Below are 25711 nucleotides of genomic sequence, written 5' to 3'. Positions count from 1 at the left end.
AGTTTTGATTGAGACCCGACTTCCGACTTCAGGTTTCTAACATTTTTTGGTGAGATGAAATGAAGGAGCATGTAATTCCCAGAGGAATTCAATGTTTATTTGATGAAAATGGGTTTTGAAATGGCCGAGATATCCAAAACAGCAATCCTAATAAAAGGTTGGACTCAACTTTTATTACGATCGCTTTGTTTTACTTGGGCTAAAAGGATATTGTATTTTCCAGATGTAACTTCAGCTATGAATGTTCTATATGGTACTATTGGTAGGTAGAGTACAAATGAATACACTTACATTAAATCATGAAATTGCAAAAGTTAATGGGCAAAAAAGAAAGAAATGAAAGATGTTCATGGTCATGGTCACTGAACTGTGGTCAAAAATGTAATTTACTTGCCATGACTTCAGCTGGACTTGTCTGTTGGTTACATAATTCGGTACTTTGCTGTTGTTTTATGAATGAATACCTTGCACACAGCAAAACAACATGATACATGTATTCACAAATATAATCATTGAGATTTTATTCATTACTGTCTTCAAAATCATATTATAATCACTTAATGACGATGCACACAATAATTTCTTATCTTCATTGCATTTTTGTAGCACAATCCACTGTTCCAATATAAACAGGCTATTATTTCAGTTACTTCTCTGGATAGATTAAAAAAAAAATGTATCTATGCACAGTCATTCAATTAGATTTCTTTCATTATCTTAAAATCACACTTTGCAGACACACAGACATACCAAGCTAGATAAACAGTGCAAAACTTTGACAAAATTTTTCTTCAGAGGAAAAATAGTGAACTGAAGTTAGCTGTCAATTTTGTGATCACGAGTGCATCATGAAGCATAGACAGATGGTACCTCCACCGCTAACCCTGGTCATGTTGTTGGGTGTGCAACCTTTGAACCAAGAGGCCTCGCAAATCCTCTTAATGCACAAATCAAGCCAAGTGCCGTTCAAGTCTATAAAGATGATTTGTCCTGCCCACGTGGTCTGTAAATGCTGAATTCTATCATGCATAAGTTTGAAATTCTTGCACACCGGCTCTGTGACGGTTGACACACAGCAATGCATGCAGCGATCACCAAAACAACGTCAACTGGAGATCAAAAAATTGGCAGCTTACTTCAGTCTACTGATACATGCACGTCTCATAAATATGGCTGAACTTCAGACTTTTAATAAACTGTGGTGGGTACATTCCTGTTTTGGGTGTCACATGCTAAATCAAGCTACTTTTTTCAACCATTCTGACACAAGTCTTCCATTGTAAATGAAAAATGCAACTGCAGGGCTGTCATTAGTTTGTCCACATTGGATATAAGTCTCACTCGCAAGCATCTCACATCTCATATACATAAGAATTATACAAAAGTTGATTTTGTAAAGGAATGTTTTAAGCAACAATGATTAGACTTCTGTCTATGTTAAAGCACAGGCATACATGTGTACTACTGTTTCCAAAGATTGTTTTTTAATATACAGCAAAACCTGTCTATATAAAGCGGCTGCCCAAGGGAGATTTTAAAAAAATGGCTACTATGGACAAATGGCTGCTATAGACAAGATCTTTAACATAGCTTTCTTTTTATTTCTCAAGGGGAATTTTCTTTTGTGCCTGCTATAGACAGGTGGCCACTATGAAAGGCAGGTTTGACTGTACTTAATGATGGCATGCTTTGCTTCAATTCAGAAATATATTCATGGTACAGCTTCACATAGCTTTTAGAATCCTTGGAGAGAGAATTAGGACAACTAATATTATCAAAAGAAAGTCACTCAATTACTTTCACAAAAACACAATCTGAGCACTGTTTCTTATCAAACAAAATTACATAAATGAATGTTTACAGTCTTTAATTTATGTGGGCCCCAGCAAATCTTAGATCATTATTTTGATATATTGGTGTTTTGTCTTTTTGGTCAACACTCTCTCTACAAGAAGAAAGTCACATAACAATATGATTTCACCATTCACAACAAAATATTTCTAGTTTTCTCCAAATGTATGTACACTGCCACACCTACGATGCATTCTACATGCCATCAAAATCTTTGTTGTGTACGCAGCATTTCTTACTCCTCGGTGCAAACCCAGTAACACACAATCTCAAAGAAAATATGTGCAGCTAGTTTTTGGTTCTTTGGTTAAATTCTAATGCAAAGGAAACACGCAAATATTCAACGGAAATGAGGTGATAACACTATGCCATATGAGGTAGCATTTTTTTTTTCATGTGAATGTGTGGTGGCCAGCTTCCTTATACCCTTCCTTGTGCAAGAACTTGGAATATTAACCCGCTGATGACGAGTCCTGAATATACTCGGGCTGGTGCCTATAGGAAATGCGTGTTGTAGCAAAAATCAGTCCATCCTCAACGGGTTAAAGCAGGGCGAATTATACACTACTGGAAAGCTGTGGAATATACAACATGTACTTCATTTGTATTTATTAAAATTGGTATATCAGTATTTGGCGATTGTTCACAGTGATTTTGTGATGATAGGTCACATTCGTAGAGCCTTCATGGGGTAGACCTACTGTACATGTATCTCCGGTTACCACCTGTTGAGCAAACAGAGACAGCCCATCTTGCCCATGGAGCTAGCTGCCTTCGTTTTCAACCCGTTGAGGACGAGTCCCGAGTATACTCGGGCAGGTGTCTATGGGAAATGCGTGTTGCAGCAAAATCAGCCCATCCTCAACGGGTTAATAGCGACAGAGCTATAACACATGTGACCCCACATCACAGCCATGCAGCCATGCACGGCTGGACTCTACACACACTTTTTGTAACTTCCTACTGCAGAATAAATCACAACAGCACTCCTCCACTCTCCACTACCCATCCCATCCCATGACCCCCTCCCAAACACACAAAAATGATTGTATACTATTACAGGTAAATGCAACTGCAAGCTACACGACACAGCTATTTGCACCAAGGTACATTGTAGTCTTCAGCTCTGAAATGTGTGACCTTCAACTTAATCTCACAGCAACGTCAAAGAGATCCAGCAACATCAGTGTACATTTTTCAATACACCCTTTGATACAAATGCTGTATTGCAGGGAGCACAAATCAGATATATTATCCTTGATAGCCATAATAGGATCTCTGATAATTGCCCATACCCTGGATATATATTTGCGCAACAGATCACACAGCATATTCAGAACTTTACCCTGTATCAAACATGGAGAAATTTCTAGTTAGTCATTTTTGAGCTTGAACTCATGTAGAGACCTCATAGTTCATAGAAAAACAGACAGTAAATCCATACGATTGTATGATAAAATTGAATACAATTGACTGGTTTGTTTCCTTGAGCCCCATTTCATTTCTTGTGGACAGACCACCCCATGGACAGTATGTTTAAGTTACAATTTCAGAAAGCTGACTGAAAGATTTTAATGAATAGACCATCATGTGATGATAATAGCTTGAAGTTGAAATCAAAGTTATTTCTTGATCACTGTTTGTGCTGAACTTTTAAACTCTTTCAGTAACTTGCCACTGGTTGATCCCATATGCAGCATTTCCAGAGGCTACAACTTCAGAGCCGCATTACCTTGAATCATCCCCAAACGTTACCGATACCACCATCATCCCATTTGGAAAATTAAAAACAAAATTACCCAGAACACACCTTTCCCCCCCCCCCCCAAAAAAAAAAGCATTAAAAAAACCAAAAACAGGTCATTAAGAATGTTTAATATGTAGAATATTGCTATGTCTTTGAATTTCCACATACAATATAGTTGGTATAGTGCATCTCCCAGACCAATAGGTAATGCACAAGACTATTGCTATGTATTAATATTACATAGAATCATAGTTTCTTGACACAGTGACATTTGTAGAGATACAATGTATTGAGCCAATCATCTTTGCAGATATTGCACACACAAGGATATTTCCCTCATGCCCATTCACACAGTAGATCTTAATATCGAGAGAGATTTTTTGCCTTTTTATCAGTGTCAAACTTTTCTGACACCAATACATTTCACACCGTAAATGTGTTATTTCATAAAGAGCATTTTTACGCAATGCAGCCCACCCACCGTAGCACCAAGTTATTTACAGGTGCATCATGTGCATACTGTAACATCAAGTAACAGGTGTATAACCACACACCATTAACACCAAGTTACAGGTGTATCACCTGCACACCTTAAAGCCAAGTTACTTACAGGCATATCACCTGCACATCATAACACCAAGTTACTTACAGGTGAAACATCTGCACACCTGAACAAGAAGTTACTTTAATACAGGTGTATCACCCACACACCATTCCACCACGTATCACCTGCTACATGTATCTTAACACCAATTAACTTTAGAGGCATATTACCTGCACACTATTACCCTTAAAAGTTACTTGCAGGTACATTATATACACATGCAGGTGGTTCATCTGTGTTAGAGTGTATGATTAAAAGCTATTCAAACACTGGGCTATTTTAGTAGATGAAACCTCCTTCCCGAGCAAATGGACAGTAAAGGACACAACTGTGACATTAAAGTGCTTGTAGAATAATAACTCTTGTCTCAGGTCATTGGTGAGATGAGATGGTGAGTGTCTGTTGATATTCTGTTCTCTCTGCGTAGATCACAACACATTAGTCTGTACATGGAAGTTTTCTCTCAGGTGGCATGACCAAAAGAGAAAAAAAGAAAAGCAAAACGAAAAACATCTTTGCTTGAACAACATGCCCTTTTATGTCATTCATATCATGTTGTCCTATTGTATCGCAGCAAACGGCACGTTTGGTTAAGTACTTTGCATGTATAAATGCAACTGCTACTCCAGCAAATTTATCATAATATCCCCCTGCTACTAAATTTTGATCAATAAATGAATAAAAAAAAGAGAAAAATACTAGTAAATTAATAGGTAAGGCATTTTGTTATCCCACCAGCAGGCCATATAGTAATCTTTAAAACACAGATGATGATAACAAACATGATTTTGGTATCATTACTATTAACAAGACAATGATGACGACGGATCTCAAGCATGATTTCTGAATCTAATTTTTCACAATCACTGAGAAGACATCTGCTTCTCCTGCAACTTTTCCAGGAGTATAGAAACAATAGTGATGGTAACCAAGATGGAAAAAAGGAGGGATTACAATAAAACAACAAATGAATAAAGTAATCGTAACAGATTATCTCTCTTGAATAGAAGATTTTGTTAACGTAATAGAATGGTATAACAGAGATGTTAACATGAATTGCAAGTGAAACAAGGATACCACATCCTCTATCACACTTGTTGCACTCGGAGCACACGGCTGGCATTGTGGATCGACAAAGATTTCTCCTGAGCTGCTTTGTTTCTGTCGACATGAAATCCTGATGGGGATCACACATGTTGTACTCTCCACAATGGAATCTCAACCAACAGTGCATTCAAACCCATCTCTGCATTCTATGATGTTAGGAGGAAGAGAAGAGCTTAAACCTAAAGGGCGCCCTCTTTTTCAGGATCTGCGCCCGTCCGGAGATCAGTTTTCTTGGTGGTGGCCTCGCCGGCCGTAGTAATATCTCGCCAGAATGTTTGGGTGGATTCCCAAGTTGTAGGCCAAGATCATCAAGGAATTCAGTCCCGTTGTCTGGGCATGTTGAAGAAGGTGGAAAAAAGGTAAGTCATAAACTGAAGGGAAAGATATGTACATGAACGCAGTGAAGATTCATGAAACCACTGGCATAGGGCTGAACATTCGCAGTGGCCTAGAACCCCAGGACCACTAAAGGCTGATTTTAGGCCGCCAAATTTCCATAAAGGTTATCTTCTGGAAGCCCAATAGGGCATATAAGATTAAAAATGGATTGTTAAGTTTTCCTTTATTTCAGGCCTATACATTTCTTTTCTCAGGACACCAATATTTCAATTTTAAAGATTTTAGTGGTGAATGGGTCACTAGAAAAAAACTTTCTGAGTGGAGCCCTGTTGTCTGTATGCATTATTTATTATTAGAGGGAAAACAACAATAACAGGTCAGAAAAAAAAAATGAGTGACATACATTGTAGGTAAGAAGGGGATACTACTTTAGTACAGTTCATGATCCAGCATTCACAGGTAATAACTGGAGCTATCACAAATTTGACTGCATGAAATTCGATATTAAACACTTCTGGAGAAATTGTGCAACACTTTGTGCAAAGATGTCACCCTATCATCGTGAACAAGACTACTTTGATGGCAAAATGCATAGCTATTTTATATGATTTTTTTTTAATATCACACCCAAGGAGCAAACATGTGCAATCAAATTTAAGGAATAAAATACAACATTCCTGGGTTCTCCTTTCAGTCACTCAAGATATAAACTGAACTAATTACTCAATATACATGTAGTTTGCAGATCTGCTCAGTGTCTTCATCTCCTCTTTTATCATTTTGTTATGTTTTGGTTTTTTTTTTTTCCTATAATGCATTTGCTCTTGCTAGTACAAATATGTAATGAGACTCATGAATATTCTTACAGCCACTCCATCTTTGGCATAAATCTTTTGAAAGTGATTCTGAGAAAATCCCTTTCGCACTTACCCTGAAAAAGCCATATCTTTGCCATCGTCGGCTGGACGTCATTGCTGCTTTTCCTTCCACAATTTGAACATGTCCTTCTCCTTGCAATTTTTTCACCTATATGAAAAAACAAAAACAAATGGACAGGATGGTCAGAACAAATATAGTCCCATAAAGAATTAATTTCTTGTTTTCATTAAAAAAAAACCCACATTACTTATTACTTCATGTCATAATCATTTATATATATAAATATATAAACAAATATATATATACATACATACATACATACATATACATATACATATACATACATACATATACATATACATACACAACAATATATTTTTCTCCAAAATAGAGCTACTGATTATCAAACTACATTTTTAGTATGTCCACCTCAAGTTGGTTAAATAATCATTTCATTTGTCTCTTCATAAACTATGATGTTGTCTAAAGTAATTTGTGTAAAAAAAAAAAAAATTAACAGTAAAAACAAAAAATAACGGCTTTAAAAACACAGATGTCCCTTGTCCCTTGCACTTTAATCAATAGAACATGAAGAATGCTGTTTCTGGTCGACAAGGTGCAAAGACAGTTTCACTTTGTTTCTGATGTTAATCATCAAAGGTAATGCATTCAGGTAGTCATATTTTATATAGGTCATTACGACGTGTAGTCCCATCTATAAACTTACCATTTCATAATCTTCCATTATGACATAGTCTGGAAACATTGCAACATTCTTGAAGAGCCCTCTGGTCATAAACAGAGCTTGGTCACCGTAAGGAAGCTCTGAAATCAGAAAAGGAAAATAGGACCACTTTAATTTGTTTTATGCATTTCAAACGTGATATGACTGGTCAAAGACTTTCATGTAATCTCCATACATCACACTTAGATGCTCCTCTAACACAACAACAACAACAACATACATCACACTTTGTCAAAAAGTGTGGATTTTCATACCACTGTACACCTGGTTGAAATAAATATCAAACTCATGGTATATCAAGAGAATCTGAGAGTGAAGATGGCTCAAAATATTTGCCATACATTCTCTTGAGACTAATACAGGATATGAGGAAAAACCCCCCGTTTAGACTAGAGAGTTCTCGTTTGGATATACGACATATGGACATACGACGTATGGATATAGCACGTTTTTATGTGTCTGAATGCTCTTATACTGAAACGTCGTATCAATATATGTCGTTTATCGAAACGATGCTTTGAGCGTCATTTCAAATCATTATCCTATATCCATACGACGTATATTTGTGTCTGAACGCTCTCATATCCATACGTCGTATGAGTAGGTGGGGCTTATTCGCAGGGCACGCCGAGCTCACGTATCCGCGGTGCAGACTTATAACAGGCGGCTGACAGATTGATTGTGACGTAATAATGATTTGGCGCAAACCAGCGAACTACCGGATGAATCCAAGGCAGAGCATAAACGCTATGCACAAAGCCTGCGTAAATTACATACTGCGCGTGGAAGAGAATCACGTTTACTTAAGAAATATCGCTTGTGCGCTAGGTCTGAATGCTCTGATACGATTATCGCATAACGGGGTGCTGTGTCTGAACGCTCTCGTATCGAAACGTCGTATATCCATACGTCGTATGAATATACGATAACTCGGTGTGTCTGAAAGCACCCTAAGTACAATCTATGAATACTGCAACATCTCTTTTGTTACTGTAACAGCTGTTATTTTCACAAGGGCTTAATTTTAGCGTTTATTAAAGTACAGCAAATTTCGTGAATCTCTGTTGGCCCTCGAATTCAACTACGGGCAAAAATATTGCCACTTAATCTTGATCGCATTAGATTTACAGACAGGCATTAGTGCACTTACAATAGCTTCGGTGTCAAACTGCAAAAACAACACCTTGTGAAAATGTCTGTGACCTCGTCAGTCGCGAAATTAACAGCTTTTACAGTATTTAAAACATTATTGGAAGATCTATCTCTGCTGCCTGGTACTGTGCAACACAAATAAATCCTTCAAAACTCTAACGTGATGGATTCATTTCTATAATGAAACTACACTTGTACATCATTAAACATTTTGAAGAATTCCCGTGAAGAGAATGTTATTTGGAATCAAGGTAGTGAAACAGAGCAACTGCTCAGAGAAATGAAGGGTAAAATCATACTCAAACAGCTGTATGTATAAGCAAGGGAACCATTTATCCTTAAGCATGTGTAAACTTTAATCTCTAGTGTATATGGAATGCAAATACTTTTTCCTTTTCTCAGGAAATATAATATATATATATATATATATATATATATATATATATATATATATATATATATATGGGTTTTTTTATGACTCTGCTCACAAAGTATTTATGACATTATGTCCTCACATACATCTTCTACAGTGGAGGATGTCAATATCTTCCTATAAATCACTAAAGAAAATCATATTCATTTTTTTTTGTCATCTTGAGTAAGATGCAAATGACTGTCAATACAGGGCTTGCTAGAGACAGAATTTCAAGAAGGCTGCATATACTGGCTCTATGCATCATGGGTAAGATTATACTCTTTATGTATAAATACTTTAATAAAATGTTGCAGTGACATACCGAGATATGTAGACCTCAAGTTAGTTCCCCATTCAAGCAACCACATTTCTGTCATAAAAAATCTTGAGTAGCCCAAGGCAACCCTAGCAACAAAAAGTATGAAAAGGGGAGAGAGAGTGAGACAGAAAACAAGATTAATAATGATGGGCGGATAGATGGATATATACAGAGAAAGAAAAAAAATGTTTGCATTATATTTCTCTATTCAGACTCTTCCACATGCATGTGTCAATGAATGAAAATGTATGCTACAAGTACAGTGTGTGCTGTGAAAAAAAGGAAACCAGACAATGAAATGCATTGGTTGGATTAACCACACAGCACTCGATGTGTTGAACTAATCATTGAAGTCTTAGCTTCCTTCTTTTCACTTTTCTCCATGCCTCCTAATGTTACATTAATACGCCAATACAGATTTACCATTTGGCAAGTCAGCAGCCCTAGTGACCCCATGTTACAAATAATAGAATGTGTAAGCATAGATTTGTCTTTTAATGGCTAAAACATAAACTGACAGTATTACGGTTCAAAGCTTGGATTCACAATAATAAAAGTAGAAATGGGTTTGTTAACAGTACCAATTTGACTGAGCTTACATCAGAGCCGTGCAAACTCCTCTTAAACAGAAACACATTATATTAGCAGTATTTAAAGGCGTATAGTCCCGGTGGGTGTGGGGGCACTGTTGATGATACTGCCGATCACCATAAGCATTGATATAAAGATTGTCAAAGTTGAGTTGTCATCAAGAGTAAAGCGTGTAGGTGTTGCTAGATAACGTTGTTCTTCGTTGTCTTCTCTGCGCATCGTGCAGTCTGTAGTAATGCCAGGGTGCGTGCATATGTGCTTCTCAGTATGACATCACAAAAGAAGTTTGCTAAAGCTGTCATCCCCTTCAGCCGAATCATGAGCCGAACTGCGATTGTTCTACTGACTACAGCAGATTGGACTTCTTCAGACTCGGGGAAATGGGTCAAAGCACAAGTGCTAAAGAGGAGTCGATAGCGTAGGTCTCTATAGGAAACTTGCGTCGTGCGCCCGCGTACGCATTCAACTAAACCACCGGGACCATGTGCCTTTAATACTAGTAGCTAGAATTGATACTGGGTTTGAGAACTGGGTAGTTTGAAGGCCCGTACCTCTCTTCCTCTGGACAATGCAGAATGTCCAGCCCAAACTCGAAGGCTCCTGCGCTCACCCCCGGTGTGGACAGGGTGAGGACCACAGAGGCATCGAACCCTTGAGGTAGCCTGGTGTCCGCATGTAGGAAGAGAAAATTGTCCCCTCTGGAGAACATGGCACCACGGTTCAACTGTCTGCCCCTTCCTACAAATATCAAATACCGATGCCATCAGGACAAAAACAAGCAAATTAACTGCAACTACTTTCTGGCTCCTTTCTAACACTGAACTTCTATTTTCTCTCTGAAACCCAAAGACAAAATTTACATAATAATGTTGCCAGCATCTTTTCATTTTTGCAAATAGGAAATACACATTATACATCACTGACTGAAGTTTAGAATCAGCTGCACATATACACATACATGTTCATCTATCACAAAGACCTCCATCTTTTATCTTCCTTCAGCCATCACGAATTTCATTACACACGGAAGGAAATTTGCTTTAAAAACATATTCCATGACTATCATACTGTACGTATTTTTCCTCCCTAAAGAGGTTTCTTCAATTTTTACAATGCAGATTTCATTAGGCGTGTAAAGTTTTCGCCAAACTTTTCGTCTGACATTCCATCACTTATGGGCACCCTCTCTTTCTCTCAAAAACAAGAATGACTTTTAAGAAAACAAGAGTGCTCTTATTTTTGTTCCATTTTCATCAAGAACCATCCAATAATCCTTTCACAGAGAATGGTCATCGTAGACAAATGATGTAGATGGAATTTGAGACTCACAAAAACCTGAGAATTGAGTATCCGACATAGTGGGTTTTTACTTGTGGGTGTATAAATGCGTGTGTGTGTGTGTTGTTTTGTGTGTTTGTTTGGGGTTTTTTCGGGGGGGGGGGGGGGGAGGGGGTGTTTGCATGTGTGTCCTATTACCTTTTAACCCTGTCACCAACTTCACAGGAACCTCATCACTGTTCGCTGCAAATTCTTCCACAAGCTGCCTCGTGTTGTCTTCACTTCCCCCATCACATACTACTATTTCAAGGAACGTGGGAAACGAGCAGTTCTGTGCAGGAAAAAAAAAAATAGGCACTGACGTTCTGATGCCACTCATCTTTCACATTCACAGTATTGAAACTCTTGATTTGATTTGATTTGATTTGATTTGATTTCTTTCTTTCTTTCTTTCTTTATTCTCTGTATGGCATCATTTACATTTTTTTCCAGAAATATAATCAAACATAATATAAAAATTTTATACTCATTATAGCTAGTTCTACAATTTCAACCCAGACATCTGTTATCTTTCACAGAAATAATAATATAACTTTACAACTGCCATTCACCATCATTCCATGTGCATTTGAAATTTCAGTGGCTTTGGCCTTTGTATGTAATATAAAAGTAATCTTTACTTTACTTTGTTGCAGGACCCCTAAGAATAACAGTGCATAAACCACTGATGGGGCTATCCTTTGTACAGAATACTAACTAAATAACTAAATAAATATAAAATAAATAATATCAAGTCCATCACTTCTCACTGACATGTAATCGATAAAAGTTATGAGGTCAACATAACATTTTTGACATTATGTGCAAATCATACAAAGTCAGCTGCGTGCCTGCAACAAGTCTTTTGTGTTGGTGTTCTGTGGCAATGTTCAAGGAAATTCAAGACAATTCTGACCATCAACAAATGAAGGAGACGTCCAACTTGTATAAAAGGCAACTAAACAAATATGTAGCGAAGATTGACTGTACATACCCGTACATCAACATTTGGAAAAGAGAAATACATCTTCGTTTTCATATTAGGAATTTTTAGACTGCAAAAACGTAACAGATACGAGAGATGATTTTCCGTCACAGGAAGAGAGCCCCTATACAGGTCAGACACTTGTTCTAAGTCAGACTTACATCAATGACACTTTGGAGAGTCTGCCGAATGCACCTGGCTTCGTTGAATACTGGAATGATTACAGACAGGAATGGAGCTTTAACCTGGTCCACTGTGATCCCCATATACTGCTCAAGGTCATCCAAGTCCTCTGCGTTGTCCTGGAAACACGAGGCATCGCAACATTAGCACAAATATGTGAATACATGAGCAAACAATTCAAAGAATACAAACATGTCAATGCCCATGTAAAAATATGAAAGCATGCTGAAAAAAAAAAAAAAAATGTTTGAAAACTAGAAAGGCACTTGAAGAGTGCAGACTGCCAAGCCAGGAACTCATTTCTACCCATACATGCTTGCAATTTCCCAATATAGAAGCCTTTTGTTGTAATACGTCATCAGCTTCCAGCTGTACGGCACCTCCCCCAAGCAGAGCACGCGCTTTAGCACACGTATGTAAACCTCCAGTATGCACAGCTTGACCTCCAAGTTTATTGACCTTATATGCCAAAATGATCAGAAATCCTTCAAAAATCCATAAAATTTCCCGGATCACTGCCAAAATTCAATCATCTTTTCCTTGTGTCATTATCGACTTTTCCTGCAAGTTCATTCAAATCCATTCACAACATTTTGAGTTATTTGCAAATAGACATACATTTGTACCAATGCCAATGATCGCTTGACCTCCTTCCTTCCTTGGCAGAGGTAATGATAATACACATAACACATTTTTCCCAAAGACAAGACTAGATTGCCTATCAAAGCCTACACATTATATCGGATAACGATCATGTAGTGAAAGTAATAATTGTTCAACTAGTAACAACAATCTTATGGTAAGAAAGAAATGTCTCATAATGATTTCACTCACTATATCTCGGAGTATTCTCGGAAGAATTTCCAGCCTAACATCCAGTCTTTGAGCAGCTTTCTTTTGTTGCTGAAGTACTTTACTTGAGCCCCATTGTATATCAGATCCACATAGTAATGCATCTGGTGAGAGTGAGAGAAGGGTTATTTTGGTCTAAGAACAAAAATTTTATTTAGCAGGCTGTGTGGGATTTTGCAATCCAGGATTCAGGATAAAGATGAAAAAAAAAACATAAAAGATTGTCGCTCACATATAACTTCATTAGTTCTAAAACCATCTCAAAATAATGCTGTCATTCATTTTTCATCAATCACAGCACACAACAGCTGAAACTCAGAGTTTTGTACATCCAAAAACAATTCTTCTGTATTCTAAGTAAGCGAGGGTCAGCCAAAAAAAAAAAAATGCTCAAAATTGTCTCAAAATAATGTTGTCACAATTTTTTCATCAATAAGAGCACAGAAAAGTTAAACATTCAGAGTTTTGTACATCCAAAAACAATTCATCTGTATTCTAAATAAGTAGGGGTCAGCCTTAAAAAAAAAAAAAAAAAAAAAAAAAAAAAAAAAAATCATCTGCATTCAAGTTTCTGAGACATGTTCCCTTTCATGTTCAATTTTAGACATTGTCCATACACTGAAAAGAGTCTCTTTTATCTGCCAGCTGCAAAAGACATTCCATACATCTGGCAGGTAACAAACCAAGTGACCTGTCAATCACTCACACAACCCTTGATACGCATTCATTCACAAGTACTGTAAAAGTGGAAACCTTCACGCTCTGGTGGGAAACACAAATTTTGTGTGTTTTTTAATCTGTGTTATCAAAACATTAAACAGTGTTATGTATAACAAGCAAAAATATTTGCGTGCTTTTAATTTTGCACTAGTTTCTGGTTGCACAAAATGCACGAAAATGTCCTCATTTACAATATTATGTGAGACATATGTGCATCAATGTTGATTAAAATGCCAGGTAATTATAAAGTCATGATCCATGTTTTCAATCATGTTTTAGAGGTCAGAGCATTCAGACTAGAAATGTACAACAAAAATCAGGCAAAACTTGACTGGAAAAAACAAAAAACAAACAAAAACAAAACTCTGGATCACAACTAGCCATAAATAAGTCAAGAAACATGTTGGGGGAAGCACAATTACGCTTGCTTTCATACTTTGAAAAAAATGATAACTATTCCCTATTACAAAGAAGCCTGTTTTTAAGTTAGTTCACAAATGAGTTCTCTTGTAAGTCTGAAACTGCTCGGTGCAATCATGAGAGTAAATTTTCACAGTAGTAATGATGTAATGTCTCACCCAGATTGATGCGTTCTTCCCCTTCATTCTGACTGAGGCCTATGAGGTAGTAGCCGCCATCTTTGGCTGGTCCCAGCACCATGTTACAAGAACCCAGAGCCAACTTGTCGAATGTGTTACATATGATGTCTGCATCAATGGACGGAATGTCACTCCCTACCTGCAGCGAACAAAGAGGGCGCAACATAGAGACATCCCCACTTTAGACAGTGCATGAGATGAATATGAAATAAACAAATTCTGAAATATTGTACACGAAACTAGGTTGTAAATCATGGGTATTTTGACTAAAGCTGCAACTATGATACATATTTAGAAAATGATAAATATAAAAGAAAATACAAGATCATGCACATTAGCTATTCAACTCAGGACAAAGTGAATTACATGTCAAATATTTGATTAGCAGGTATAATACTGACACTAAGCTATTGAACCTCATAACACAATCAGTAACAAGTTGCCCCTATCCATCCATGCAGCAACAGTTTTTCTTTTCAGTAATCATTTCCACTTGAATGAGAACCCTTTCAATATGCATTGATATCACAGCAGTAAAGGAACTGCAAAAAGAAAAAAAAATGCTCACATACCAGAATGACCCTCTGTTTCTTGCGAGCGAATGCAGCTGCAAATGCATCAGCCATCCTTCCCCCGAGGGTCACACCTGTCTGTTCGGACCAGCGGCACCTGAGCCGCTTGCGACGATGGCTCTTGAGCCAAAAGTCCACTTGTTTCTTGGTGCCTCCCGTGTACTTTATCTCCACCGACACCCACGGACGCTTGGCCTGCACAAGCTGCAGTTGCTCCAGTATGTGGTTGGTCTGTTGAGGTGGGTGAATATTTCAAGGGATATTATAGCTAAACACATGCAAAAACATTTAATTTACATATTTAACACACATCAATATACATATAAACACATGTTTACACACACCTCAAGTTGTTATGATGTTAAAACAAACTGGTGTAACAGCAAGAATGAAAGACTGAATAGTGAAAATGTTTTCTCTGCTCTCTTGTCTGGGGTAATGTGAATGCTTTCACACTGAAGACAAACATTTTACAAATGTAATTCTCTCAAAACCCTGAATGACTATGCGCATGATAAATCAAGGATATAATGTTAATAGACACATCCTAAGGTCACATGACACAGCCTACCAAAACGGAAGTCACATGATTGAGAAAACCACTTTAAAGTGCCTATTAACAAGCATTTCTAAACGATGCACGGACACTAAAGTGGTGGTGCAAACTCTCCTTCCTCTCATCTGCTCCACCTTTTTGCAGATATGATGCCTTAGATTTTATGGAAAACAATGAAGTAGATTAACTTGGCCTCTTTGATTGTCTTCAAAAACAGAGACTCTCACTGCACTATTGATGATCAAAGACAAAACAAAAACAAAAACAAACAAAAAGCAAAACAAAACACGAACACACACACACACACACACAAACAACTAAACAGACAAACAATCAAAGAGCAAAATGAAGATTCTACCATCAGAAGCTGAACGTTGGCTGCCCCAGCTTCACCAAGTTCAGGGATAAGCTGGGTCTTTGTGACACCAGGCTCTGGGAAGCGCGTGAAGACGATGATGTGCTCGCTGCGGAACGAATGACCAGCTCTTCGTCTCCTTCGAATCCGGCCGATGAAGAAGGCCAGGAAGACAGCTGCAGCAATGAGGCTGACGGTTCCCATGGTGAAGGGCAGCGCCATGATCTGATCAGTGCCTGCAGTTTGGGATAGGTACCATACTTTGTTAACTGAAATGGAATTTGCTTAAATATCAGTCCTATTGATGTAATCTAATTCCGAGTGTTTAGTAGGCGGCAATCTGAAAAAATATCTAGGCACCATTCACACTGCCAGTGAAACATAGTGATGGTGAAAAATCGCAGTTCAGTGAAATTTGGTAAGTAAAAAAAACAGTGCCAAAGGCGGTAGATCTACTCAAAACATTGCCAGAAAATTGTAGATTGACTGTGATATATCCAACAACATTGCATTTCAGCTTGTTGTGAGATTTTCAAATGAGAACACTCACTACAGATAAGAATCATTATCCCATCATTTTTGTCAAATAACTTCTTTTTGATAAGGTTTGGATTCTTCCCTGCCCCTACAAACAGACAGAAAACACAAAGTTCAGCAAGCCAACAAGACTATTGTTAATGTTATACAGTGTAAATGCAGATTAACATGGTTCTGTTGTCTGCAAATGTCTGTACTCTGTGTGTTGATCATTTGAATGAAGATGAAGCAGACTGCCTGCCCAGCCAACTGCCCATGCATTCTTATAGACCTCTAAAGGATTAATATCCTTCATCATTGCTCATATTAAATGGTGGCAAAAACTCACTAGTTCACACTTTTTGGGCCAAATCGTGATACCGGTCCCCTCTTGTTCTGAGCTGCTTGTGCGTCTCCACTATCAGTCAGTCCGCAGCACCCGATAATTCGCTCATATTTATTCAACTCGTATGCAAGCCCGCGCTAGGCTTGCATACGTAATGAGCTGCGTAAGGGGATTTTGTTCTTGGGCTTTCGGCAACAAAAATACACCTTATATTCACAAATTTGGTATCAAATTCAAGGAAAATATGTAAACTATCATCACATGTTACTCAAATTATTGTAAATGAAAAATATCATAGCGTAATTTGAGCTTGAAAAATGATGAAAAAAGTAATTTGTGCAATACACGTTCAAGACGTCAAAAAAATACCAAATTCACCTTGCGTCTCAATGAAAATGCTTTATTTGGTAGTCCATCTCCTAATCTTTGTATCCATATAAGTATCTTGACAATTTGTTGCTTAATCCGGTCAGGAACCAGTAAAATATACATCGATGTCAGTGCTGATCAGCTTGAAACCGTGCAATCTCATGAGTAAGCTCTCTCATTGGACAGCGCTTGCATTCAGCGCTTGCATTACGTCATTACGCTGCTACATAACGGTTTCATGCCACTTGCGGTTTCTTGGCACGCGTGTAGTTCAAGCGCTGAATGCAAGCACTGTCCAATGAGAGAGCTCTTTCGCGCCACTGTACACTTCGAGTGGAGCATACATGTACTTCCGGCTTAGGAGTGAATTTTACAGACATTTCAAAACGGAAAAACTAGTATAAATCATGCTTGCGTCTCCTTGACTCCAATATATGATGAGCATCTAAGTTTCCTCTCTACGAAAAAGCCAAAATCAGAAACAACAGTTTCTTAATCCGGTCAGGAACCAAAAAAGAACTTTAGACGACAAAATCTTCCGTGAAAAGCAGGTAAAATTTACGCAAATTCAACTGATTATATAGAGTAAAATATCCCGTTTGCGGCAGTTTAAGCATTGTTAGAGTTTTCCCAACTTGTAAACAAATCAGGCAAATTATTTTCAACCATTTCATATATCATAGATAAGATTATTCACTAACGCAATTGTTTTCATGAAAGAAATTTACCATTGACCAACGCAGTTTTCATGATTTACCATGGCAAAACCCGGCACAATTTTCGCCGATAAGGGCGATTTGCGACGTAGTATTTCTGCTTGCGGCACGATGTACAATCCCTATGCAATACGCGCGTGCTCCGCGATCTTTAGCTGAACGCCTTCACATGTCTCGCGAACATTGCGTAAGTGCCAATTCCCATTGCGAAAGCACGTGAAAATAGCGTGCGCACATGCATTGGCCGCAAACAAGATCGCACGTCTGGCGGTGCTGTTGATGTCTTTCTCGTGTTTTTCTCATTTTTTTCGATGGTAACATCCACTTTCTGAAAAAAATGGCGGCCCACATCGGCTCGCGAAAATTCTATTTCACGTGAGGATATGTTTTCAAAATCCATGAACATCGAGAAAACGAAAAAAAATCCAGTTTCTTGGACCATTGTTTCTTAACTGTTATGTTAAGAAGTATCGAAAATTTCATTTTGGATGCGATATGTTGTCATTTAGGTGAGAAAATTTCACTTTCGTCAGAGATCGTGCCCATTTTATCGGTTGGTTTTTGTTGATTGCTAGTGTGTTAGTATATGTGTAGTGTGCATGTAACAGTGCAATGCTGTGTTTAGCTGTATATTACCGTGTATGTTGTACCTGCCGCGAACGGCTGCACAACCGCTTACTGACGCAGTTACTCTAGTCATGATAAGATCCGATGTTATACGCAAATTTAGTATCAAAATAAAGATAAAAGTCTGGAGAACAATTTACCGTGACTTGTAGCCATGACAAATGTATTTACAAGTAGCTACACTGTGAAAACTATAGCCCTATTAAAGTCTCGCAAAATCTCGCACGACGAGACACCTTTCGAACGCAAAGATCGTCAACGAGAGTGCTGAATAAATCTTGCCGGATCGGCTCATTAGCATACGTGCTGCGGACTGACTGCTATCACTGACTATGTGCAAAGACAAGTCTATAGAAGTTGCTAGTGAGTGCAGTCAAATGCACACGCAGAACTAGTAAAGGGGACCCATATCACGATTTGGCTATGTTTGAACATCACAACTTTTTAAACTCAACGTTAGTAAATTTAAATGGCATACGGCCTAGTAGCAAGTATTTAAACTTTAGGCCTAACGTTACTATACTGAATCATTCATGCCATGGTATGGCAGTTTTATCAATTTAAATTTATCACTGTTTATCCAGTTAACATCATGAACATGGAAGAGTACTTTAAAGGGCTAAAACCTACCTACAAGTACAATGCAATGTGCTATCTGAGAGCAAATCTTGGAAACTTGAGATTTGACAGTCGTTCAACGGTCAGCCGTCTGACGATCTGTTAAAGTGTTGTGACTTGTGTTGAACTCGAATAACCTGACGACCTGTCCAAAGACCTAGCTAGCCTCTCGCTCGATTCCTTCACCGCCCTGACACCGGCTGTTAACTGTAGCCGTAGCCAGTGGACTTGTACTCGATGCCGCCGGGTGCACGCCGGTAGGCCGGCCGGCCCGGTATACGTCCTTCCGTGGATGAATGAATTTCAGAACATGTAGAATCTATGTCTCATAAGCTCGTGATACCTTCGTCTGAGACTGAAGTTTTCTCGGCAGCGTGCGTGGTATTGGATTACAAAAGACGTGTATTGTGAATGTACCCCAGCCCCATGCCATGCACAACTTCATTCAGACTGCTGCATCCTAGCACATGACTTATCACATGATCCATCCAAGAAATATGCCATCGATCAAGAAGATTGAGTGATCGATTCGTGTGCACTTTTCGGGCCGATGGAGGCCGGATCAAAAAGCATTTCAAACAATTTATTTCTTTAATTACAATTACATTAGTTTCTTGTGAATGTCAATATGATCTAACAAATGATATTGGGGAGTTCAAAAAAGGTATCCCTCCCCACGCTTTAGTATTCAATACTCATGATTCACAACCAAACCTATACGATTTTTAGAATTGTTTTTTTTTTTCGCTAATTGTAATATTTATTCATATTCTTCTCAATCACTTTCTCGATGTTGTGAAGGTATTTATCGATTTATTTACTTATTTCATACTTTTCTTAAGGCAAAAAAAAAAAAGAAAGAAAGAAAGAAGAAAGGCCAATTACATACTCCCGAAAATGTGATTGTGGATCCACTCAATGCCCATGTTCATCAAAAACGAAACTGTCCAAATTATCCAACCCGACAATCCAATGATTTCACTTAATTGCCTTCGCGTGACCTTATCGCATGACTATTTTGCCAAATCTCTTTTTCTGGCCAGAAATTAGTTTTTTTTTTTAAAAAATAACAATATTTCAGGAGCGTTAAGTTTTAATATCTTTACCTTTAGATTAAATAAATTTCAAAGTAATTCTTACATTTCAGTTATATATTTTTTTCTATCACAATTCTACAACAAATCTTTTACAACTCATCTCTCTTTAACTCCTTATTGGTGAGTTTATATGCGTCGCATGCATGCCCTGATGTTTTTTTACCCATTATCTCCTCTTTCTTCTCCTTTTTCTCCTGTCCATAGTCTCTTCCTGTCATTCATTCCATGCTTACTTAATTCTCCTTTTCTCTTATAAAAGAGCTGCCTAGTGTTTGTTATGAATCTGTATGCCACAGTTCTTTTCTGCCTTTCTTTTCTTTTTTTTCCCCCCGAGCAATTTGCCTAGTTTTGTCATCAGTTTTGAAATTAGATATGAGGGACCTGCAAACTACCAGACCTTCTTTTATATATCAGTCCCCTCCATTTCAAGCAACTTTTAGTATTTGTCATAAATTTACAACGTGTATACATATAATATATGTATACACGTTATTACTATACTAAAGAGACACACTCACTATATTATAGTCTCAGTGAGTTCAGATTTCTTCACTCTAAAAACGCAAATGTTGAATCAACATTTAAAAGGGCCGAGGAATGACAGCATTTTTTGAAGTGTTGCATCCAACTTTTAAAATAACATTTTAAATGTTGAATCTAGCAGGAAAACCAACACTTTCAAAATGTTGTCACTCCTCGGCCCTTTTAAATGCTAATTCAACATTTGTGTTTTTAGAGTGTTTCTTTTTTCATAACAATGTCGTGTCATTATGTGTATATTCAAAATAATGTTATAATCATATTATTTTGTTGGAATGAAACGAAAGACAAGTGAGTTTGTCTTTCGTTAGATAAACCTGGTTCCTTTGTCATTTCTCCTAAGTTAACTGCTCGTCTCATCTACTTTTCCTCTTTTATCATGTCGGGCCTAGATTTTCATGAAAAGAAAGGACATAATCCTATTTGCGTGGTGTCACTGAAACCAACATTTCTGTTCTGGGATTTATACGTAATAAAGAGAATCATGTCTGTCCATGTTTCATCCTTCTGTTTAGTGTTTTGTTTTGTTTTGTTTTTGTTCAATAACTTTTTCTGTTTGTACGTGCATGCTATCTTTATCTCAACCCGGCTATTTGCGCAACTCACAGTTAACATTAACATGGAGAGCACGATATTGGCATAGTTTTACTCATGGAGCATGTCTTTTTTTAAATATTTTTTTTTTCTTTTGATCAAAGCTTCTTGCTTTATCTAAGGATGTAGGTATTATAACCGGAGGTATAAAGACTATTAATTATCATTACGATGATCAGATCGGTCTTTTTTTAAATTTCTTCTGCTTGATTTTATAAATCCTTTAATGTTTATGACTCATGCATGAAATATTTGATAAAGAATATTTCATTTCCGATGCCAAAAGGTTAATTGTTTTACTCTCCCACATTTTTCGTCTGTAGTAGGCCTATTGATTAGTTCCTATACAGTGTTCTGTTATAAGTGTTAGTGCTGCTGCTGATTAGGTGGATGATGATTCTGCACGCATGTCTTACGAAGTCTTATTTGAATTCTTTATCTTGAGCTGTCACAAAGATGATTTTTTTTTAAAATACAAATACATGTACATTAAACTAGCAGAAGTGGTGTATGTAATTTTTCTTTGATTTTATGTATACGTGTACGTTATATGATAACGCCCGTTCTCGCGCCACCCCCCCCCCCCACCTTCCCGCCGTACCTTATAACGCAATTATAATTCTTCCTCTCGATAACGCACGATAATTCTTCCTCTCTGTTTGCTCTGAGGGCGCATGTCTTTGCTTAAGTGCAGGTGATGGGTACACCTGTACTCTTCTCTTTCTTTTTAATACTGTCATCTTAAAGTGTTCCTATTTAGAAAACACAACCATTGGTCACAATGCCCTTGTCTCTCCTAATCAATAGGATGAGAGAACGTTTTCAGTTGTAGTTGTTGTTTTTAGTGCGAGCCGCTTTATTTGTGCGGTTAGGACGATCACTTTATGGCTAGTCTATGCAACGAAGCCCACTCCACTATCGTGGTTTGAAAATGTTCTTCAGTACGACTGATTGATAAGGAAACTTGACATAAGTTTTTCCTATCCATATTCATAAATCCTCAAAATTATTATACATATATATTGATTCAGGTATTGTGACTTCTGAGCCATCATGGTAGAACTTATATGAGGAAATCATACAATAACGTCTGGATTATAGACTAGGGTCATCAACAATTCGCCTGGCAACAGAATATGGCGACGTCCACTATCTGCAGTTTGCTGCTGGAGTCTGCGGCGTAACAGAGTTGACTCTGACTGAGCTGAGCTCTGATTGCGGAGATACTAGAAGAAATGCCTAAACCAAAGGCTACTGAGTGTCCCAACATGTAAGTTATAATGTGTTTAGAATGCTGAATATTGATAATAGAATGATTCATAGCCTCACATGTGGCCTCCATTTTCGAAGTTTGTGTCGAGCTTGTCGAGAATCGACCATACACAAGACAATGCAATGCACAAGCAGACTCCCCAGCCGGCCCAGCCAGGCCCTTCCACCAGAAGAGAGTGGTGTTGCGTTGAGTGGATTGTGTATGCATTGCCTCTCCGTCAAGTGTTTATACTAGATAGAAAGTCTAACGTTCATTGCGAATGGGTGTCTGTGCTAGTGCTAGTCTCTTTTTAGCTGCACTGTTCATACTGAATTTACGGGTATCAAGTGTATAAGATTGTAAAGTCTAAGCAATGCTAAGGAGAGTTCTAACGTTAGAACTCTCCCCTACGCCCTAGCGCCCTCATTTATAACACGTGTTAATGATGGGGGGTTGTGTACCTGGACAAGTTAAGAAGTTGCGATTTAATAGTTAGGGACCTAGATGAATTTTTCACATTGCCATTCTCAATAAAAATATTCCAATAGGTCTAGACGCCTACACAATGATGAGGTTCTGAAAATGGGGAAATTACAGAATACCGGTTTTGCGTCATATAAATTAGCATATTGGTGCGTATATCTCCCTTAGAGACGAATTTCAGCCCAAAGGGCTGAAATTCGTCTTTCCCGACGTTTGGGGCCCCCAAAGAGCCCGGGAACGGAACGGCCGTCAAAAAGTAGGTTGAGCACACAATTTTTATGAAAATTGAGTGGTTTCGGAGGAAAACTGCTCTGAATCAAGATAACTCGAGTAAATCGACGATAAAGAAAATCGAGCCAATTTTGACGGAACTATTTTAATCGTGATGACGTCATCACAGCTGGCAGCCCTTCTTCCTTCATCTCTTTTCAACACAAGTCATCACGATCAATCACACACTAGAGTCTACACTAGTTTGGCAAGGCAGCGCATATACGCGTATTGTCAAGAGACAATTGCGCGCTCAACTGCTATACGTACTGTTCTACACTGTACTAGTGAGTAGTAAACATGCGCGCGTTGTGCAGACTCAATACGCGCTACCACTGCCACACGTACGCATTAGCTGTTATGTGTGGATGATGTGTGTACTGCATGCATGCATAGAGTCAACATGGTGGGCTGTCAAGCGCACCCACACAGTGCGTAAGCTCTACTGTAAGCTAGCACCAGCAATTAGATAAGTGATTGTTTTCTAGTCTCACCTAAATTTCTATCGTTTTCTACGATACGGACTACCCTCAACTCCTAAAAACGTGAGTATACATCGTAAATTCGGGTAAATTTTAATGGCTAGTCTAGACTAGCATCGTCAGGATCTAGAACTACATTATTATCGCTATCGGGGGACACCCCCGAAACCCCCGAAAACCACGTATGAATACCACACTCTCACCGCACAGACCAAAGAAAACACACGTAAACAAATGCAATCGTCGACAGCCGAATCACGGACCGTATCGCAGAGCGGATTAATATTTTTGATGGTTGCTATCGGCAAGCGTAATTACGCTCTTTTCAGAGTGATTTGCGCTCTCCTTGATTGGTTGCCGGTATTCTGTAATTTACCCCTGAAAATGATACTTAACAGTTCTTCCAAAGCAAAGCGAACAAAATTTTTGTTGTAATTAGAGAACTTACTGAAACCCTTGCAAATATATTTTGAACGTTGTAGCCAGCCTCCATGTAGACAAAGTCTATTGTGTATGGGAGTGGATTTACACTGAAGTTTGCTGTTTCTGACTTAAACACACGCACAAGTTTTACATCGCGCGTGTGATAGAATATTGCACGCTTCTTCTGGTTGACAAATCATGAAACAAATCGCCGAATTCTGCTTCAGAGAAGTTACCTCAAAAATTGGTGTAAGATATTTATTCAAAAGCCATTCGCGTTGTATTTTATGCTTATTTCATGGGATTTTATTGTGTTTGTGGAAGAAAATTTTAGTCCGGTCCCACAACCTGTCCGGTCCCACAATGCTTGGTGATACAACTCAAGACAAGGGGCCGAGGACAACCCAGCCATAGTGTACCATACCATATTTTTAATTGTTCTAGATAGGGTCTAGGGGCCTATAGGATACTAGTTCTACCAGGCGGTAGGGTCTAATGGTAGACCCCTGTGTCGTAAGTAATGAGGATTTTCTTCAGTTCTTTTTTTTTTTTTCTCCTGTTTCCTCAGGTTATATAGAGCTACCCGTTCCTCTTCATTTCTCTTGATTTGTATGTATGTTCGAATATTCCAGCATATTGCGCCCTTTCCCACACATACTTTTGATTTTATACACAAGAAAGCCATCGCTTGCGGGAAGGTGTTTGATCTTAAAATAGACTTCTAACGCTAGGTGGTCGATGATTCCACACGTAGGACATGAGTTTTAACAGTCTGAATCTGCAATATTTTCTGCCATAATGAAATGAAATTAAGATGAAACGTAGAATCTACGAATACTTTTGATACAAGGTATTTAATCAAAAAATGGTCAATGAGTAGTTGGTCCAACAGTACTAGAATCTATGCTGCTAATACTAAACACACTCATTCACTACAGACAAGAACAGGGCCAGGGGATAAACATAAGTTTAGTAGAACTAAAAAAAAAAAAAAAAAATCCTGACTATGGTACTGACTCATAGCTCCAAACAAGTTAGGTAGACGATGGTCTACTACTACACCTAGTACTGTGTGTCATGTTGTAGATGTTGTAGATGTGTGTCATGTTGTAGATGTTGCTCATTGCTTTTGCTTTGTGCTGTAAACTCTATAAGTTATGAAGGCCAGCAAGATTTCAAATGGTTTGTAAATGATCTAGATCTAGTTCAGTAGATCTATCTACATCCAACTTGCTACAGAAACCAATAATGGCAAGTAGAAGTCACTGAGGAAGAGTTAACTTGAACTTTGCCCACTGCTATAGTCATGCATGTTTAGATCCTAAATCAGAAATCTTCAATTCATTTGCTGCACCACAAATTGATTTTCTTACCTCCGTGACATGGACATTACATTTACAGACCTCCCAACCTTACTGAATTTGGAGGAAAGAATCTGAAGTTACGCCATTCCCAGCTCTTGTTTCAAAAGGAGTTTCCTATTTTCTGGA

General features: G+C 38.1%; 2 protein-coding genes across 2 annotated transcripts in view; one reads left to right on the top strand and one right to left on the bottom strand.

Annotated features, from left to right (window-relative positions):
- Nucleotides 1–5531: 5531 nt before the first annotated feature.
- On the bottom strand, nucleotides 5532–16110 carry LOC140243758 (uncharacterized). Its single transcript, XM_072323427.1, has 11 exons — nucleotides 15892–16110; nucleotides 14978–15208; nucleotides 14385–14544; nucleotides 13069–13190; nucleotides 12213–12353; nucleotides 11226–11358; nucleotides 10301–10487; nucleotides 9162–9244; nucleotides 7255–7352; nucleotides 6579–6674; nucleotides 5532–5639 (listed from the first exon to the last, which is right to left on the bottom strand). Exons 1-11 carry the CDS (start codon nucleotides 16108–16110, stop codon nucleotides 5532–5534), a joined length of 1578 nt encoding a protein of 525 aa, XP_072179528.1.
- Nucleotides 16111–22453: 6343 nt separating this feature from the next.
- The window catches only part of LOC140241341 (uncharacterized), a 29221-nt gene continuing 25963 nt past the window's right edge, over nucleotides 22454–25711 (top strand). Inside the window, exon 1 of the mRNA XM_072321078.1 lies at nucleotides 22454–22581. The gene's annotated coding sequence lies outside the window, so the exon portion shown is untranslated. The remainder of the gene's footprint in view (nucleotides 22582–25711) is intronic.

This window comes from Diadema setosum, chromosome 2 (genome assembly GCF_964275005.1).
Source record: "Diadema setosum chromosome 2, eeDiaSeto1, whole genome shotgun sequence".
Classification (NCBI taxonomy): domain Eukaryota; kingdom Metazoa; phylum Echinodermata; class Echinoidea; order Diadematoida; family Diadematidae; genus Diadema; species Diadema setosum.
This window is presented reverse-complemented; position numbering and strand designations above follow the sequence as displayed.

Coding starts and splice junctions, on each gene's coding strand:
- LOC140243758 (XM_072323427.1), bottom strand. CDS start 16,110: ATGGCGCTGCCCTTCACCATGGGAACCGTCAGCCTCATTGCTGCAGCT. Junction 12,354..13,068: donor CGAGAATACTCCGAGATATA/GTGAGTGAAATC, acceptor TCGTGTTTCCAG/GACAACGCAGAGGACTTGGA. Junction 11,359..12,212: donor CTCTCCAAAGTGTCATTGAT/GTAAGTCTGACT, acceptor TTTCCTGCACAG/AACTGCTCGTTTCCCACGTT.